The 18421-nt window shown below is 38.3% G+C and overlaps 1 protein-coding gene across 7 annotated transcripts in view; it reads left to right on the top strand.

Annotated features, from left to right (window-relative positions):
- Window positions 1-4212, top strand: part of ZNF527 (zinc finger protein 527) — a 30281-nt gene extending 26069 nt beyond the window's left edge. For 5 of the 7 annotated variants that reach the window (XM_045786228.2, XM_045786218.2, XM_087871073.1 and 2 more), the window contains one exon: window positions 2025-4212. In XM_045786228.2, the coding sequence (XP_045642184.2) occupies window positions 2025-3598 (1574 nt within the window). In that variant the 3' untranslated portion in view covers window positions 3599-4212. The remainder of the gene's footprint in view (window positions 1-2024) is intronic. The other 2 variants (XM_045786246.2, XM_045786238.2) reach the window with 1 other exon arrangement.
- Window positions 4213-18421: the final 14209 nt, after the last annotated feature.

Genomic DNA, 18421 nt, shown 5'->3' with positions numbered 1-18421 from the left:
CAAAACAGAACATGAAAATGACTGTTACTGGAATAATCACTGCATTATGGAAGCGTAATCATAGCCTTGACAATCAAGCTCAGATTCTCCAGGAATCATTCCTTAACTAAATTAGTGAGTTTTGACCTCTGCTTTTCTGACACTCTATATCATATTAACTAGTCCTTCATTATGTGTCATATTGAATTTTTGTATGTACCAGTTTTATCTCTTTAGAGTTTAAAAAAGAGGGAAGGGGGGCACCTGGGTGGCTCGGTCAGTTAAAGCATCTGACTCTTGATCTCATCTCAGATCTTGATCTCAGGGTTGTGAGTTTGAGCCCTGTATTGGGCTCCATGCTGGTTGTGGAGCCTACTCAAAGTTGTGTGTTTTTTTTTTTTTTTTTTTAATTTACAAAAGGAGAGAGAAGGGCACCTGGGTGCCTCAGTCGGTTAAATGTCTGCCTTGATTCAGGCTGGGATCCTGGAGTCCTGGGACTGAGCCCTGCATGGGGCCCCCCCGCTCAGCAGGGAGTCTGCTTCTCCTTCTGCCCCTCACCCTGCTTGTGCTCTCTCTCTCTCTCTCTCAAATAAATAAAATCTTTAAAAAAAAAAAAAAGGAGAGAGAGAGAAGAACCCGTGTCTCAGACTTTTTTCCCTCTACTTGATGGTGGGCAATAGTAGTAGATTCTGTAGAGTTGAATATTTTGGCTGATTATTGTGTGTGACATGAAAAGGACTTTCTCATTTTCCTTTTTTTTTTTTTTTTATATTTTTTCAGTGACTCTGCACCCAGTGTGGGGCTCAAACCTACAACCCCAAGATCAAGAGTTGCATGCTCCACCGGCTGAGTCAGCCATGTGCCCCTCATTTTCCTCTTTTTGAGATTTTTTTTTTTTAAGATTTATTTATTTGTGAGAGAGAATGTGTGGGGAGGAGCAGAGGGAGAGAGAGAGGGACTAGCAGAATCTGTGCAGAGCCCAATGCAGGGTTTGAGCCCAGGACCCTGAGATCATGGCCTGAGCCGAAATCAAGACCCAGCCGCTTAACTGAATGAACCACCCAAATGCCCCTTTGAGATCATCTTTTAAAAAATAGTTTTTCCATCTTATCTCAACCAATATCCTCTCCTGAAAGTATCAAGTATCTATTCTCCAGGCAGCATTTTTCTCTCAGTGATGAGCAAAGCTGATCTTAAGATTTCTTCTAGACACTTAAAAAAACAACAAACAAAGAAAAAAACCCCCAAAACACAATACTTTTTTTCTGGTCCCTGAAAAAAATCTTAGAAATTGTTGAGCTTTCTGTCAGCATTCATTCATTTAACAAAATGCTACCATTGTCCTAGGCGCTAAATGCAACATAAGAAGAAAAATAAGTAAAACATTAATCCCTGCCTTCGTGGAGCTTTTTTAGTCTTTTTTTTTTTTTTAAGATTTTATTTATTTATTTGACACAGAGGAAGAGAGGGAGGCAGCAAGGACAAGCGGGGGAACAGCAGGCAGGGGAGAAGCAGGCTCCCTGCTGAGCAAGGAGCCCAATGTGGGACTCAATCCCAGGACCCTGGGATCATGACCTGAGCCGAAGGCAGATGCTTAACCGACTGAGCCACCCAGGCATCCCTGGAGCTTTTAGTCTTAAGAATAGGACTGGAAAGTGCAGAATGGACTTGAGACTTTAAAGACTAGAGGCAGGGAAACTGTGATTATGATCTAGTCAGTTGTTCTCAATTCCTTATCTTCTCAGCATTTGCTTTGTCTGCATCTTGATACCCTGCATTTTACCTGTATATAAATGTGCTTGATGCCCTACATTTCCTCTCTCACCTTCTCCCCATTGCCAACACATATATCTTCCTTTATCAGCTCTCTTCATTCTTTGTTCTTTCTTTGTATTTTTTTCATATTTGCTTGGCCGTATTTGAGAGGTGTCAAAACCATGTACTTTCTCCCCTCTTTCCCCCAATTAAATTCTTCAGTTTCTTCTATAACAGTTTTCTCCTTGTAGAGGAAAAAAGGACACATTTGCTTTCTTGATATTTTTCAGACTGGGAGTCTTGGTATGAAATCAAGGAATTATCTCCAAAATGGTACATTGATGAAGAGGAAATATCCCAGGGGATGGTAATGGAAAGACTTACAAGTTATGACCTTGAATATTCCAGTTTCAGAGAAGCCTGGAGATATGAGGGTGAATTTGAGCGGCATCAACGAAATCAGGAGAGGCATATCAGGCAAGTGACATCTCTTAAGGAAATCTCTGCTGTGAAAAGAGACAATAAATATAATAATTCTGAGAGAAGTGTTCTCTTGAAATCAGTACTTTCAACACAAGAGAGAGTTTCCACAGTAGAGCAAGTACATGAATTTGATATTTATGATAAAATGTTTCCCCCAAATTCCATCCTAATTGAACATAAAAGATTACCTGCTGAGAAGGAATCTTTGGCAGATAATGAATGTGAAGAATTCAACCAGAATAGATACCTTAGAAAAGATACAGGAATTCCTCCTGGGGAGAAACCTTATGAAAGTAATGATTTTTCAAATCTCTTAAGTTTCCACTCATTACTCACTCAACATCAAACAACTCATTTTGGAAAATTACCACATGGGTTCAATGAATGTGATGATGCCTTTAGCTGTTACTCATTCTTTACTCAACCTCAGAGAATTCACAGTGGAGAGAAACCATATGTATGCAATGACTGTGGAAAAGCTTTTAGCCATGACTTCTTTCTGAGTGAACATCAAAGAACTCATATTGGAGAGAAACCATATGAATGTAAGGAATGTAACAAAGCTTTCAGACAGAGTGCACACCTTGCTCAACATCAGAGAATCCACACTGGAGAGAAACCCTTTGCGTGCAATGAATGTGGGAAGGCTTTTAGCCGTTATGCCTTCCTTGTTGAACATCAGAGAATTCACACAGGAGAGAAACCATATGAATGTAAGGAATGTAACAAAGCCTTCAGACAGAGTGCACACCTCAATCAGCATCAGAGAATCCACACTGGAGAGAAACCCTATGAATGTAATCAATGTGGAAAAGCCTTTAGCAGACGCATCGCCCTTACTCTGCATCAAAGGATTCATACAGGAGAGAAACCCTTTAAATGTAATGAATGTGGGAAGACTTTTGGCTATCGCTCACACCTTAATCAACATCAGAGAATTCATACAGGTGAAAAGCCTTATGAATGCATCAAATGTGGGAAGTTTTTTAGGACTGACTCACAACTTAATCGACATCATAGAATACATACTGGAGAGAGACCTTTTGAATGCAGTAAATGTGGGAAAGCCTTCAGTGATGCTTTAGTTCTAATTCATCATAAGAGAAGTCATGCAGGAGAGAAACCCTATGAATGTAACAAATGTGGGAAGGCCTTCAGTTGTGGCTCATACCTTAATCAACATCAGAGAATTCACACTGGAGAGAAACCCTATGAATGTAATGAATGTGGGAAGGCTTTCCATCAGATCTTGTCCCTTAGGCTACACCAGAGAATTCATGCTGGAGACAAACCCTATAACTGTAATGAGTGTGGGAATAATTTTAGCTGTGCCTCAGCCCTTAGACGTCATCAGAAAATTCATAATAGAGAAACTCTCTGATTATAACAACTATATGAAAGAAAACATTTAGTCACCACTCAGTCCTTATTAAATAAATATCAGTGAATTCTTTGGTTAATGATTCTGTGACTGTAGTAAATATGGAGAAGCCTTCTATTTATGAGTATTCGTTATTTGAAACAGCCTGAATAGTAGACATCTGTTACTTTTGGATCTGTTCTATGCCCCATTTGAAACTTACTTCACCATCAGTGCATATCATTCTGATGAAATTATTGATCAGGGAGAGGAGTGGATTGGTCATAGGCTGGCTACAATCTGGTTAATAAGGGGTTGATTGGCAGATGGCCTGTTTGGACCACTAGAATCCTAGGGGGGTATTGTTATGGATAGTAAGAGAAGATCATTTTTTTCCTGGAATTGCAAGTTTCAAGGATTTGATGGATTTTCAAGGTTAAAAACTTACCAGTAGCTTTTTTGCCACCACATGAGGAAAGCCTTCCCAAGATCAGTCCAACACAGAGGAAAATGGAGATAAAGAGACAGAAATCTGATGACATTGTTTGATCTTCTGAATTCAATCATGCCTGAAGTCTATACCATCTTTTACTTTTTAATTTTTGTGATCCAATAAATTTCCTTTTTTTGCTTAATTTGAATTGGATTTTTGCCTCTTGGAATTACAGTCCTGATTCATACACCCTGTGTTTGCTATACATGTGAGAAAGCCTTATCTTTTATGGCATACTTACCCTGAGCAACCTTTTGCTAAAACAAGTATATGGAAGTTGAATACACAGCCTTCATAAAGCTGAGAGAATTATTATATTTTACTTGATAAAAATTAATTTGGTATTTGTTGGACTCATGATAAGGATAAATTTTCAAAAATTCACTTAGTAAAGCTCCTTAACAGGCTTTCCCATAAGGAATTAAAATCACGTGTGGTGGTGACTCACCATAGGCCTTTAAATAAAGAGTGGCAAGCTAAGAGAATAATGGATCTGTCACATTAATGAATGGCTCCTCATCTTAAAGAAATTATTTGATTTTCTGTTTTCAGTATGGGTTTAAACATATTATATAATAGAATATAATAGAATTGTAAATGAGGTCTTCATTTGTGGGTCAGTTGTAAGCTTGGCTTAAGAAGTTTATGGGTAACTTCTTTGGAACTAGAGATTCAGACAAAGACATTACCAGCACACAGAAAGGATGGGACATTTTCAACATATGGTAAAAGTAAAACAGTTGGAGCCTAAAATTTTTAGGGCATAAGTTATTACCATTCTTCAGAGTAATGAGGAATATGAGGGTATAGGGCAGTATATTCTTGTTTTATCTGAGTGGATGTAGAGAGGTAAACTGATGATATGGTAATGGGGCCACCTTCAACAGTTAGAACCATTAGAATCTTGGACATTGTCTGGAAAGCATCTATAAAAACAAAAGAACAAATGAATTAGGAAAGAGTAAATGATTTATATATGGGTGTGGAGTGAAACTGACTACTCATAATTTATTAGTCAATTTATATTTATATCTAATACAAATCTGAAAATTTCCTAAATATTTACAGATTCCCTTGAAACAACTGAAACTGCAGATTTAGTGTAGCTTAATACTTCAAACCTTGAACAGAAAAAAATATATTGATTGCAAAACACTGCCAAACATTACATCTAACTAAAATGTCAATATCATATGTTGAAAATCCATGTCATTTCTTTATTCTTATATGTTCTAGAGGTCTAGAAATACTTCTTTTCATACTAAGAGTTGAATAATAACTTATTTTGGAAAGCTCCATAAGGTTACAGTCAACTTACCAGGCCTAAAGGAAAAAGGGTGATGACTCAGACCAGTGAAGAGTTTGAGTTATTCACTAATGATTCTGATCTAAGTATGGCACCTGATTTCTTCCTCTAAGGTGACATAAACCCAAGCCACTGATCAATTCTCTGTTTTTTCAATTAAACTTCACTTGTAATGTTGGTAAAATCTTTTATGCTCATGCCGTTAGCATAGGTGTTTGTACTTTACAATTGTTTCTCCTTAAAATGAGGTATTAAATTTTATTTATCTGCAATTATACAACCCATTATCTTATTGAGATTTAGTGACTTGATCTTTTAGCATTACTAAAAACTTATGCTTATTAGTATCTTATAGTTATTAGGGTCATCTAGACATTTCTTGTCCTAAGAGATGAGGGTTTGAGTTTGTTCAGTTAATTCTCTTTAGGACATGGACTAATTCATTCAGAACACACTGGCAAAACCCTTTCCACTTGGTTATTAAGTATGACCAGTGGTGGTGGAACTGTTGGATTCCTTTTTTCATCTGGTTATTATGCTGCTGAACATATTTTTCTGCCATGTCCGTTTGTGCAACTTTTGCTTGTCATTTTTAAAATTTTTCTTTTATATACTCTTGATTAAGCAGGAGGTGTGTGTGTGTTTTATTGAAACATTTTATATAGAGTACCTACCGTGTGCCAGACTTTGTTCTAATGTAGGCATTGCATTGGAGATACAGTAGTGAACTACACAGACAAAAATGACTGCTTTTTTTAAATATAGAGCTAATTTCTAATGAGGAAGACTAACAACAAAATATATATATATAAGAAAAAATATAGTATGTAAGAGAGTAAATTCTAAGGAGAAGAAGATGAAGGAAGGGGTAGAGAACAAGGTTGATATTTTAGATTGTATGGCCAGGGAAGGAAGCCTCTTTTGAATTTGACTTTTGATTAAGGAGATGAAAAACCTAGGAAAGGTAAGAGATCTATAGGTAAGAGATCTATACTGCGTATACCAACACACACATATACACATTTATATGCCTTATATGCCTATTGGAAAGGTAATTCATATATATGAATTATATATAAATATGTATATATGTATATTTACATATATATTATATATACATATATAATCCATACATGTGAATATTACACTTTGTAATTACTAAATTCATTCTTATATGTATCATTCATTCTGTATTTGTGTATTGCATTTTAACATTTTTCTTTTTAGCCTCATGAATTCATGGGCTTTTACAATCTTAACACATTTCAATTAATTATAATGTATATATTGTGATGCTCAAATTATCAGAATGAGCCACTGGTGGCCAATTTGGACCGACTCTGCTCCCTTCAGCACTGCTCTGACATTTTGCAAGCATCCTTACTTTCTGGCAATAACAGCATGTTCCAGACCCATCCTCAGTGTTTCTTGCCCAACATCATGAAGTTAGCTACCTTGCAAGGAATTTAGAGAGGGAGAAAACAAGCATATGTATTCAAAAGGGGAAATGAAATCAGAAATAGAAGTTTCTCTCTTAAGAAAGGAAATGATTTTTCCCAGTTGAAGGTCTTGTTAACCAGACTTGGGGGTCTAAGAAAGAGTCTAAGTAAGATTGGGTTTTCCATATACACTATTTTTTGTTTTCTATCATTCCTGTTGCTCAAGAGGAAAAAGATAGCTCAACTTCATGGTAGAGCTTATTTTGATAAGTATATATTAAGCTCACACTAATAAGAACTATTATTAATTATCGTTTATAAAACTTGGAGTTGTTTCAGGAGTTTTGAAACAGTTTTAATAAGTTAAAGATGGCCATTTGAAAATTAATGATAATTTAAAATTGCCTCAACTGATGTAAATGAATCAAAATGAAATGCCACTAAGCTTCTTTAGATTGTTATGATTCCACTTGTTCTCTTCTGCCTACAGGTTTTCTTTCTTTTTAAAAGTTTTTCAGATCTCTCTTCCTGAGCAAACAATACAAAGCTTTGTGTGAAATATAAGTAAATTTCCCAGAGTCCTGTGCCTTTTTAGTAGTTACTATATTTGGGGGCCAGAACTTTGCATGAATTTTGGGCAAAATTGCTGCCATTATGATTGGGCTCCTTTTAGAGACAGCTGGAAAAAACGTTTCCTTTTTTGAATATGATTTCACATTGATTTTGAGTTCCTACTTAGCATATTAATTTGCTGTACCCTACTAAGATTTTCTACTTTGTCCACAAAGCTCGAGATAGAGAGACAATGGGTTATGTGGTGGAGAAAAGCAGATTCCTTGAAGCCATGAGGTGAGGATACTTTAGTGACAGAGAAATAACTCACCTTCCTGGTCAGCTTTCTTAAAGGCATTTGCATGGTAATTCATCGCATATTCTTCCAGAAAAAGTAGTGAAAGTATCTGCCATTTTGATTATTGGCCCAAGTAGAGGTATTGGAGTTAGACCTTCGTATGGATGTCAACTCCTTTAGGAGAAACTGAAAAGTGGTTATACTTCTTTCAAGCTTAGTTTAGTTATCTATAAAACTGAAGTAATGATTCTAGCTTTTTGTTTTTGTAAGGATTACTTGAAAGAATGTAATATATGTAACATTTAACATGGCATTTATTAATCATGAAATCAAGCTAGAAGTTGAATTGCATGCCCGAAAGCCAGCAGTTCATTCAGCCCCCGTGAATTTGCAGCTTCAGAGTCTCAGAGGCTGTCTGGATATTTGAGGCTGTTAGGACTCTGTCTTCTATTTAGAGAAAGGCTAGGAAGGTATGGCTCTTGCTTTTTTAAATCTCCGTTTATATTTTTGGACTTCAATTCATAGTACATTATCAAAATTGTTTAGTCCAACACTCATTTCTTGGTTTATTTTTTCCCAAATAATTCCCAATTCCTATTCTCCCCCGTAGGCACGCACACATGTATGCATCCTTAAACATACATATATATCCCTTATAAGATCAGTCATTATGTTGTATGTTTGAAATTTCTATCAATGGTATTATGCTACAAAAGTGTCATTTTTTCTACTCAGCACTTTTTGTTTGCTTTTTGTGTATGTTTTTTAGAAGTTTTTCATTTTAATTCCAGTATAGTTAACATACCGTATTATATTAGTTTCAGGTGTCCAATACAGTGATTCAGCAATTCTATACATGACTCAGTGCTCATCATGATAAGTATACTCTTTAATCCCCACCACCTATTTCACCCATTCCCTGTCCCCCACCTCCCCTCTGGTAATCATCAGTTTGTTCTCTGTTGTTAAGAATCTGTCTCTTGATTTGTCTGTCTCTCTTTTTCTTTTGCTCATTTATTTTGTTTCTTAATTTCCACATATGAGTGAAATCATATAGTATTTATCTTTCTCTGATTGACTTATTTCACTTAGCATTAGACTCCCTAGCTCATATTCATGTTGTTGCAAATGGCAATATTTCTTTCTATGGCTGAATAATATTCCATTGTGTATGTGTATATACATACCACATTTTGGTCCATTCATCTATCAGTGGACACTTGGATTGCTTCCATATTTTGGTTATTGTAAATAGTGCTGCAATAGACATAGGGGTGCATGTATCCCTTCAAATTAGTGTTTTTGTGTTTTGGGGGTAAATACCTAGTAGTGAGATAACTGGATTGTAGGGTAGTTCTATTTTTAATTTTTTGAAGAACCTCCATATTGTTTTCCACGGTGGCTGCACTGGTTTACATTCCCACCAAGAGTGCACAAAGGTTCCTTTTTCTCCACATCCTTGCCAACACTTGTTATTTTTTGTGTTATTTTAGCCATTCTTACAGGTGTGAAGTGATATCTCATTGTAATTTTGATGTGCATTTCCCTGATAATGCGTAGTGTTGAGTATCTTTTTTGTTGACCATCTGCATATCTTTGAAGAAATGTCTGTTCATGTCTTCTGCCAATTTTTTAATTGGATTATTTGCCTTTTGGGTGTTGAGTTGCCTTAGTTCTTTATGTATTTTGGATACTAACACTTTATTGGATAGTCATTTGCAAATATCTTCTCCCAGTTTGTTTGTTTGTTTGTTTTTTACTTTAAGTAGGTACCGTGCCCAGTGTGGGGCTTGAACTCATGGCCCTGAGATCAAGAGTCACATACTCTACACACTGAAGCAGTTAGGTGCCCCTTATCTTCTCCCACTCAGTAGGTTGCCTTTTAGTTTTGTTGATTTTTTTTTTCCTGTGCAGAAGCTTTTTATTTTGATGTAGTCCCAATAGTTTATCTTTGCTTTTATTTCCCTTGCCTCAGGTTAGGTTATCTAGAGAAATGCTATGGCTGATGTCGGAGAAATTACTGCCTGTGCTCTCTTATAGGATTTTTATTGTTTCAGTTTCAAGTCTTGCATTTAGGTCTTTAATCCATCTTGAGTTTTTGTGTATGGTGTAAGAAGGTGGTCCAGTTTCATTCTTCTGCATTAGCTGTCCAGTTTTCCCAACACTATTTGTTGAAGAGACTTTTTCCCATTGCATATTCTTGCTTCCTTTGTTGAAGATTGATCATATAATTGTGGGTTTATTTCTGGGTTTTCTATTCTATTCTATTGATCTGTGTCTTTTTTTATGACAGTACCATACTGTTGTGATTACTACAGCTTTGTAATGTAACTTGGAGTCTGGAATTGTGGTACCTCCAGCTTTGTTCTTTTTTAGGATTGCTTTGGCTATTTGGGGTCTTTTGTGTTTCCATACACATTTTAGGATTGTTTGTTCTAGCTCTGTGAAAAAAGGCTGTTGGTATTTTGATAGGGGTTTCATTAAATCTGTAGATTGCTTTGAGTAATGTAGACATTTAAAAATATTTGTTGCTTCCAATCCATGAGCACGGAATGTCTTTCCATTTCTATGTGTCATCCTGAATTTCTTTCATCAGTGTTTTATAGTTTTCAGAGTATAGGTCTTTTACCTCTTTGGTTAAGTTTATTCCTAGATATTTTATTACTTTTGGTACAATTGTTAATGGGATTGTTTTTTTAATTTCTCTTTCTGCTGCTTCTTTATTAATTTACAGAAATGTAACGTTTCTTTTTTTTTAAATTTTTATTTATTTATTTATTTATTTATTTATTTATTTATTTATTTATGAGAGTGTGGGGTGGCAGAAGGAGAGAAACTCAAACAGACTCTGTGCTGAGCATGGAGCCCTATGTGGGCTTAATCTCATGACCCTGAGATCATAACCTGAGCTGAAATGAGAAGTCAGATGCTTAGCCTACTGAGCCACCCAGGCGCCCCAGAAATGTAACAGATTTCTATACATTGATTTTGTATCCTGCAACTTCACTGAATTCATATATCAGTCTTTGGTAGAGTCATTAGGGTTTTCTATATGTAGTATCTTGTCATCTGCAAATAGTGCAAATAGTGAAAGTTTTGCTTCTTCCTTACCAACTTGGACGCCTTTTTGTTGTCTGATTGCTGTGACTAGGACTTCCAGTACTAAGCGGAATAAAAGCGGCGAGAGTTTATCCTTGTTTTATTCTTGACCTTAGGGGAAAAGCTCTCAATTTTCCCCCCATTCAGTATGATGTTCTGTGGGATTTTCATATAAGGCCTTTATTATGTTGAGGTATGTTCCCTCTAAACCTAACTTGTTGTGAGGGTTTTTATCATGAAAGGATGTTGTACTTTGTTAAAGGCTTTTTCTGTGTCTATTGAAATGATCACGTGGTTTTTATCCTGCCTCTTACTGATGTGAGGTATCATGTTGATTGATTTACAAGTATTAAACTACCCTTGCATCCCAGGAATAAATACCACTTAATTATGGTGAATGATTTTTTAAATGTATTGTTGGATTCAGTTTGCTGGTATTTTGTTAGGATTTTTTTCATCTATATTCATTGAGATATTGGCCTGTAGTGCTCTTTTTTGGTGGTGTCTTTATCTGGTTTTGGTATCAGAGTAATGCTGGCCTCGCAGAATGAATTTGGAAGTTTTTCTTTCTCTTCTATTTTTTTTGGAATATCTTGAGACTAGTATTAACTCTTCTTTAAATGTATGGTAGAATTCACCTTTGAAGTCAGCTGGTCCTAGACTTCTGTTTGTTGGGAATTTTTTGATTACTGAGTCAATTTCTTGGCTGGTAATTGGTCTGTTCAAAATTTCAATTTCTTCCTGCTTCAGTTTTGGTAGGTTATATGTTTCTAGGGTTTCATCCATTTCTTCTAGGTTGCCCAATTTGTTGGCATATAACTTTTCATAATTTCTTATAATTGCTTGTGTTTCTGTACTGTCAGTTATTATTTCTCCTCTTTCATTAACGACTTTATTTTCACCCTCTCATTTTGTTTTTTGTTTTGTTTTGTTCTTTTGATGAGTCTGGCTAGAGGTTTATCAATTCTGTTGATCTTTTCAAAAAACCAGTTCCCAGTTTCATTGATCTGTTCTATTGTTTTTTTAAGTTTCTATATCATGTATTTCTGCTCTAAACTTTATTATTTCCTTCCTCCTTCTGGGTTTGAGTTTTGTATGTGGTTCTTTGTCTAGCTGCATTAGAGGTAAGATTACATTGTTTATTTGAGATTTTTCATGCTTCTTGAGGTAGGCCTATATTGCTATAATAACTTAGAACCACTTTTACTGAACCCCAGATATTTTGGCCCATCATATTTTCATTTTCATTTGTTTCCATGTAATTTTTTATTTCTCCTTTGATTTCTTGGTTTACCCATTTGTTGTTTAGTAACGTGTTATCTTTTTTAATGACTTTTTATTATATTATGTTAGTCACCATACAGTACATCCCCGGTTTCTGATGTAAGGCTCAATGATTCATTAGCTGCGTATAACACCCAGTGCACCATGCAATACGTGCCCTCCTTACTACCCATCACCGGTCTATCCCATTCCCCCACCCCCCGCCCCTCTGAGGCCTTCAGTTTGTTTCTCATAGTCCATAGTCTCTCATGTTTCATTCCCCCTTCTGATTACCCCCCCTTTCTTTATCCCTTTCTTCCCCTACTGATCATCCTAGTTCTTATGTTCCATAGATGAGAGAAATCATATGATAGTTGTCTTTCTCTGCTTGACTTATTTCACTTAGCATTATCTCCTCCAGTGCTGTCCATGTTGTAGCAAATGTTGAGAACTCGTTCTTTCTGATAGCTGAGTAATATTCCATTGTATATATGGACCACAACTTCTTAATCCAGTCATCTGTTGAAGGGCATCTCGGCTCCTTCCACGATTTAGCTATTGTGGACATTGCTGCTATGAACATTGGGGTGCATATGGCCCTTCTCTTCACTACGTCTGTATCTTTGGGGTAAACACCCAGTAGTGCAATGGCTGGATCATTGGGTAGCTCAATTTTTAACTTTTTAAGGGACCTCCACACTGTTTTCCAGAGTGGCTGTACCAACTTGCATTCCCACCAACAATGTAGGAGGGATCCCCTTTCTCCACATCCTCTCCAACAATTGTTGTCTCTTGCCTTGTCTATTTTTGCCATTCTAACTGGCGTAAGGTGGTATCTCAGTGTGGTTTTGATTTGAATTTCCTTGATGGCTAATGATTTTGAACATTTTTTCATGTGTCTGTTAGCCATTTGTATGTCTTCATTGGAAAAGTGTCTGTTCATATCTTCTGCCCATTTTTTGATTTGTTTATTTGTTTCTCGTGTATTGAGTTTGAGAAGTTCTTTGTAGATCTTGGATACCAGTCCTTTATCTGTAGTGTCATTTGCAAATATCTTCTCCCATTCCGTGGGCTGCCTCTTAGTTTTTCTGACTGTTTCCTTGGATGTGCAGAAACTTTTAATCTTGATGAAGTCCCATAAATTCATTTTATCTTTTGTTTCTCTTGCCTTTGGGGATGTGTCATGAAAAAGGTTGCTTTGGCCGATGTCGTAGAGGTTGCTGCCTATGTTCTCCTCTAGAATTTTGATGGATTCCTGTCTCACATCGAGGTCTTTCATCCATTTGGAGTTTATCTTTGTGTATGGTGTGAGATAGTGGTCAAGTTTCATTCTTTTGCATGTAGCTGTCCAATTTTCCCAGCACCATTTATTTTTTTTTTTAAAGATTTTATTTATTTATTCGACAGAGATAGAGACAGCCAGCGAGAGAGGGAACACAAGCAGGGGGAGTGGGAGAGGAAGAAGCAGGCTCATAGCGGAGGAGCCTGACGTGGGGCTCGATCCCAGAATGCTGAGATCACGCCCTGAGCCGAAGGCAGACACTTAACCGCTGTGCCACCCAGGCGCCCCCCCAGCACCATTTATTGAAGAGACTGTCTTTTTCCCACTGGATGTTTTTTCCTGCTTTATCAAATATTAGTTGCCCAAAGAGCCGAGGGTCCATTTCTGGGCTCTCTCTTCTGTTCCATTGGTCTATGTGTCTGTTTTTGTGCCAGTACCATGCTGTCTTTGTGATCACAGCTTTGTAGTATAGCTCGAAATCTGGCATTGTGATACCCCAGCTTTGTTTTTCCTTTACAACAGTTCCTTGGAGATTCGGGGCCTTTTCTGTTTCCATACAAATTTAAGGACTATTTGTTCCAGTTCTTTGAAAAATGTCCTCGGTATTTTGATCGAGATAGCATTGAAAGTGTAGATTGCTCTGGGTAGCATGGACATTTTAACTATGTTAATTCTTCCGATCCATGAGCATGGAATATCTTTCCATCTTTTTATGTCTTCCTCAATGTCTTTCAAGAGTGATTTATAGTTTCTAGAATGTAGGTCCTTTACGTCTCTGGTTAAGTTAATTCCAAGGTAACGTATAGTTTTTGGTGCTATTGTAAATGGGATGGATTCACTAACTTCTCTTTCTTCGGTCTCGTTATTCGTGTATAGAAATGCAACTGATTTCTGAGCATTGATTTTGTATCCCGCCACATTACTGAATTGCTCTATAACTTCTAATAGTTAGAAGTTATAGAGTGGCTTCTTTTGGGTTTTCCATATAGAGTATCATGTCATCTGCGAAGAGAGACATTTTGACTTCTTCTTTGCCGATTTGGATACCTTTGATCCCTTTTTGTCGTCTGATTGCTGTTGCAAGGACTTCTAGTACTATGTTGAATAATAGTGGCGAGAGTGGGCATCCTTGTCGTGTTCCTGATCTTAAGGGAAAGGCTTCCAGCTTTTCCCCATTGAGAATAATATTTGCTATTGGGTTTTCATAGATGGCTTTTATGAGATTGAGAAATGTACCCTCTATTCCTACACTCTGAAGGGTTTTAATCAGGAAAGGATGCTGTATGTTGTCAAATGCTTTTTCTGCATCAATTGAGAGGATCATATGGTTCCTGAGTCTTTTCTTGTTGATATGATGTATCACGCTGATTGATTTGCGAATATTGAACCACGCTTGCATCCCAGGTATGAATCCCACTTGATCATAATGGATAATCCTTTTAATGTACTGTTGGATTCTATTAGCAAGTATCTTGTTGAGGATTTTGGCGTCATATTCATTAGGGAAATCGGTCTGTAATTCTCCTTTTTGAGGGGGTCTTTGCCTGGTTTGGGGATCAAGGTAATATTGGCCTCATAGAATGAGTTTGGTAGCTTTCCTTCTGTTTCTATTTTTTGAAATAGCTTTAGGAGAATAGGTATTATTTCTTCTTTGAATGTTTGGTAGAATTCCTCAGGAAAACCGTCCGGGCCTGGAGTTATTTGGAAGGTTGTTTATCACTGACTCAATTTCTTCATAATTAATTGGCCTGTTTAAGAAATCAATTTCTTCCTGTTTCAATCTTAATAGTTTATAGGTTTCCAGGAAGGATTACATCTCTTCCAGATTGCTTAGTTTATTGGCATATAGCTGTTGATAAAAATTTCTAATAATCCTTCCAATTTTAATGGTGTTGGTCGTGACCTCTCCTTTTTCATTCAGAATTTTAATAATCTGGGTCCTTTCTCTTTTCTTTTGGATAAGTCTTGCCAGTGGTCTGTCAATTTTATTTATTCTTTCAAAGAACCAGCTTCTAGTCCTGTTGATCTGCTCTACTGTACTTCTGGTTTCTGATTGATTGATTTCTGCTCTAATTTTGGTCAACTGCTTCCTTGTGCATGGATTAGGCCTGTCCCTCTGTTGCTGTTCCAGCTTCTTGAGGTGAGAATATAAAAACTACATTTTAGATTTTTCTATTCTTTTGAGTGAGGCTTGGATGGCTATATATTTCCCCCTTAGGACTGCCTTTGCAGTATCCCATAGGTTTTGGACCGTTGTATTTTCATTCTCATTGGTCTCCATAAATTGTTTAATTTGATTTTTGATTTCCTGGTTTATCGAGTCATTCCTGAGCAGGATGGTTCTTAGTCTCCAAGTGTTTGAGTTTCTTCCAAATTTTTCCTTGTGGTTGAGTTCCAATTTCAGAGCGTTGTGGTCTGAGAATATGCAGGGGATAATTTCAATCTTTTGGTATCGGTTGAGACCTGTTTTGTGTCCCAGAACATGGTCTGTTCTTGAGAATGTTCCATGGGCATTAGAATAGAATGAGTATTCTTTGGTTCTGGGGTGTAGTGTTCTATATATATCTATGAGGTCCAACTCGTCAAGTATGGCATTCAAAGCCTTTGATTCTTTGCTTAGTTTTTGCCAGGGTGTTCTGTCTATTTCTGATATTGGAGTATTGAGGTCCCCTACTATTAATATATTTTTACCTATATGTCTCTTTATTCTGGTTAAGAGTTGGCTTGTGTATCTTGCTGCTCCCCTGTTGGGGGCATATATATTTATAATTGTCATATCCACTTGTTGAATACTTCCTTTAAGAATAATATAGTGCCCTTCTGCGTCTCTAACTATAGTCTGTAGCTTAAAATCCAATTTATCTGATATGAGAATTGCTACCCCAGCTTTCTTTTGAGGTCCATTTGCATGAAAGATGGTACTGAATCCCCTTACTCGCAGTCTGAATGCATCTTTGGGTTCACAATGAGTCTCTTGTAGACAGCAAATGGATGGGTCATTTCTTTTTATCCAATCTGCAACCCTGTTTCATGTTATGGGAGCGTTCAAACCATTCACATTGGCACTAAGAACTGGGAGATATGATTTTAATGATGCCATGTTGCCAGTAAAGTCTTTGTTTGTATTGGTTGTGACTTTCTGTTCTGTATCACTCTTGGGGCCTTTTTACCTTTATAGAACCCCCCTTAATATCTCCTGTAGGGCTGGTTTCGTTGTTACGAAATTGGTTAATGACTGGCGATTCTGAAATGTCTTTATTTCTCCATCAATTCTGAATGACAGCCTTGCTGGATAAAGGATCCTTGGCTGCATGTTTTTCTCTGAAAGAGCTTTAAAAATGCTCCCCCAACCCTTTCTCTCATTCCAGGTCTGTGTAGACAGGTCTGACGTAATTCTGATGCCTTTGCCTTGGTACGCGAGAAATTTCTTTGCCCTGGCCGTTGTCAATACTGTATCCTTGGATCTAATATTTGCGAAATGCACTATGACGTGACGTGGCATAGGTTTGTCGTGGTTGAGCTTGGGAGGGGTCCTCTCTACCTCTTGGACACGAATGTTTGTTTCCCTCGCTAGATTAGGGAAGTTTTCAGCTACAATTTGTTCAAATATCTCTTCTAGACCTCTGTTTTTCTCCACCCCCTCGGGGATGCCGATGATTCTAACATTGGATCGTTTCATTGAGTCAGTAATCTCCCGTAACCTACATTCGTGGGCTTGGATTTTTTTTAAGACCAGCTTCTATTTTCGTTTTTCCTCTATTAACCCATCTTCCAATTCACTAATACGCTCCTCTGTTTCAGTGACCCTGGCCGTCAGAGCCTCTAGTTTTGCCTGCATTTGGCTCATAGAATTTTTAATTTCTGTCAGATTCACTCTCATTTCTGTCCTGAGGGATTCTATATTCTCAGTAACCTTTACGTTAATACTTTTTTCAATTCTCATCATTTTGTCCATCGTTACTCTGAATTCCATTTCTGATAATTTGGTTACATCCATATCCATTATTTCTGTGGCAGAGGCCACAGACTCACTGTCTTTTCTTTGCTGCGGGGGGGGGGGCTTCTCCTTCTTGTCATTCTGATGAGGAGAGGTTGCGGGGTTGTCCAGAGCCCAAATTATTGACTGGGTCCCAGGCCGTGCCCCTTGTTTTATAGGGATCTTAGGGATGTGGGCTTCTTCTTTAAAGATTTTATTTATTTATTTATCTGAGAGAGAGGGAGACAGACAGCAAGAACAGGAACAGAAGCAGGGGAGTGGGAGAGGAAGAAGCAGGCTCCCAGCGGAGGAGCCCAATGAGGGACTCCTTCCCGGAACGCTGGGATCACGCCCTAAGCTGAAGACAGGCGCTCAATGACTGCGCCACCCAGGTGCCCCGGGTTGTGGGCTTCTTGATTTTTCAGCCTGCCTTCTGTGTTCTGGGGGAGGGGACTGCCGCGCCGATACTCAGGCAACCCTGTTTAGGTAGAGTCTCTGTGTCCCCTGAGAGGGGGGATGGGGATGGGCACGCTGTGAGCCGGTATTTCCAGGCTTTTGTTCTCTGGCGGCTTTCCCTGGCGGTCTGTTATGCCTCTTCTGAGAGAGCAGCAGAGGCCGAATTGTCACAGAACAGAGGGATTGCGGCCCATTCTCTACTGATGATCTGGCCATTTTAAGTCCGTTACTGTTGGTGCTGCTCAACCCTGCAGCGTCCCGGGATGTGCGCCCCACACCCTGCGTCCCAGCCCTCACTTCCAGGGCCGGCGCGTCTCTGTCCTTTGTGTTTCTAATGCCGCCAGCCGCCCCCGCGCGCTCCCGGGTCTCCGGGTCTCAGTCTATGCCCGGTGAGCACACCTCGATTCCGGAGTTCCGTGAGAAGCCTGGTGGCGCGCACCCGGTTCAGGTCTCAGTCCACTCTCTCGCGGGTGCCGGTCCTCGGTCCTCGAGTCCACCCGCTCCCCTGTGCAGGTGGCTGCCGCTTCCCCGAGCCCGAACGTGGCGGCTCCCTCCCCCTTCCGTTTATCTTCCGATATCTGTGCACGGTTTCACGGCTCCCACTTCGTACCTCAATACTCAGCGCTGGAGATGTTCATTTGTAGAGATCCAGATGTATCTTCCTGTGTCTCAGGCTGGTT

This window comes from Ursus americanus, chromosome 21 (assembly GCF_024610735.1).
Source record: "Ursus americanus isolate L20-20 chromosome 21, mUrsAme1.1.p, whole genome shotgun sequence".
Classification (NCBI taxonomy): domain Eukaryota; kingdom Metazoa; phylum Chordata; class Mammalia; order Carnivora; family Ursidae; genus Ursus; species Ursus americanus.
The sequence above is the reverse complement of the archived record's forward strand: the minus strand, read 5'-3'. Positions and strand labels throughout refer to the sequence as shown.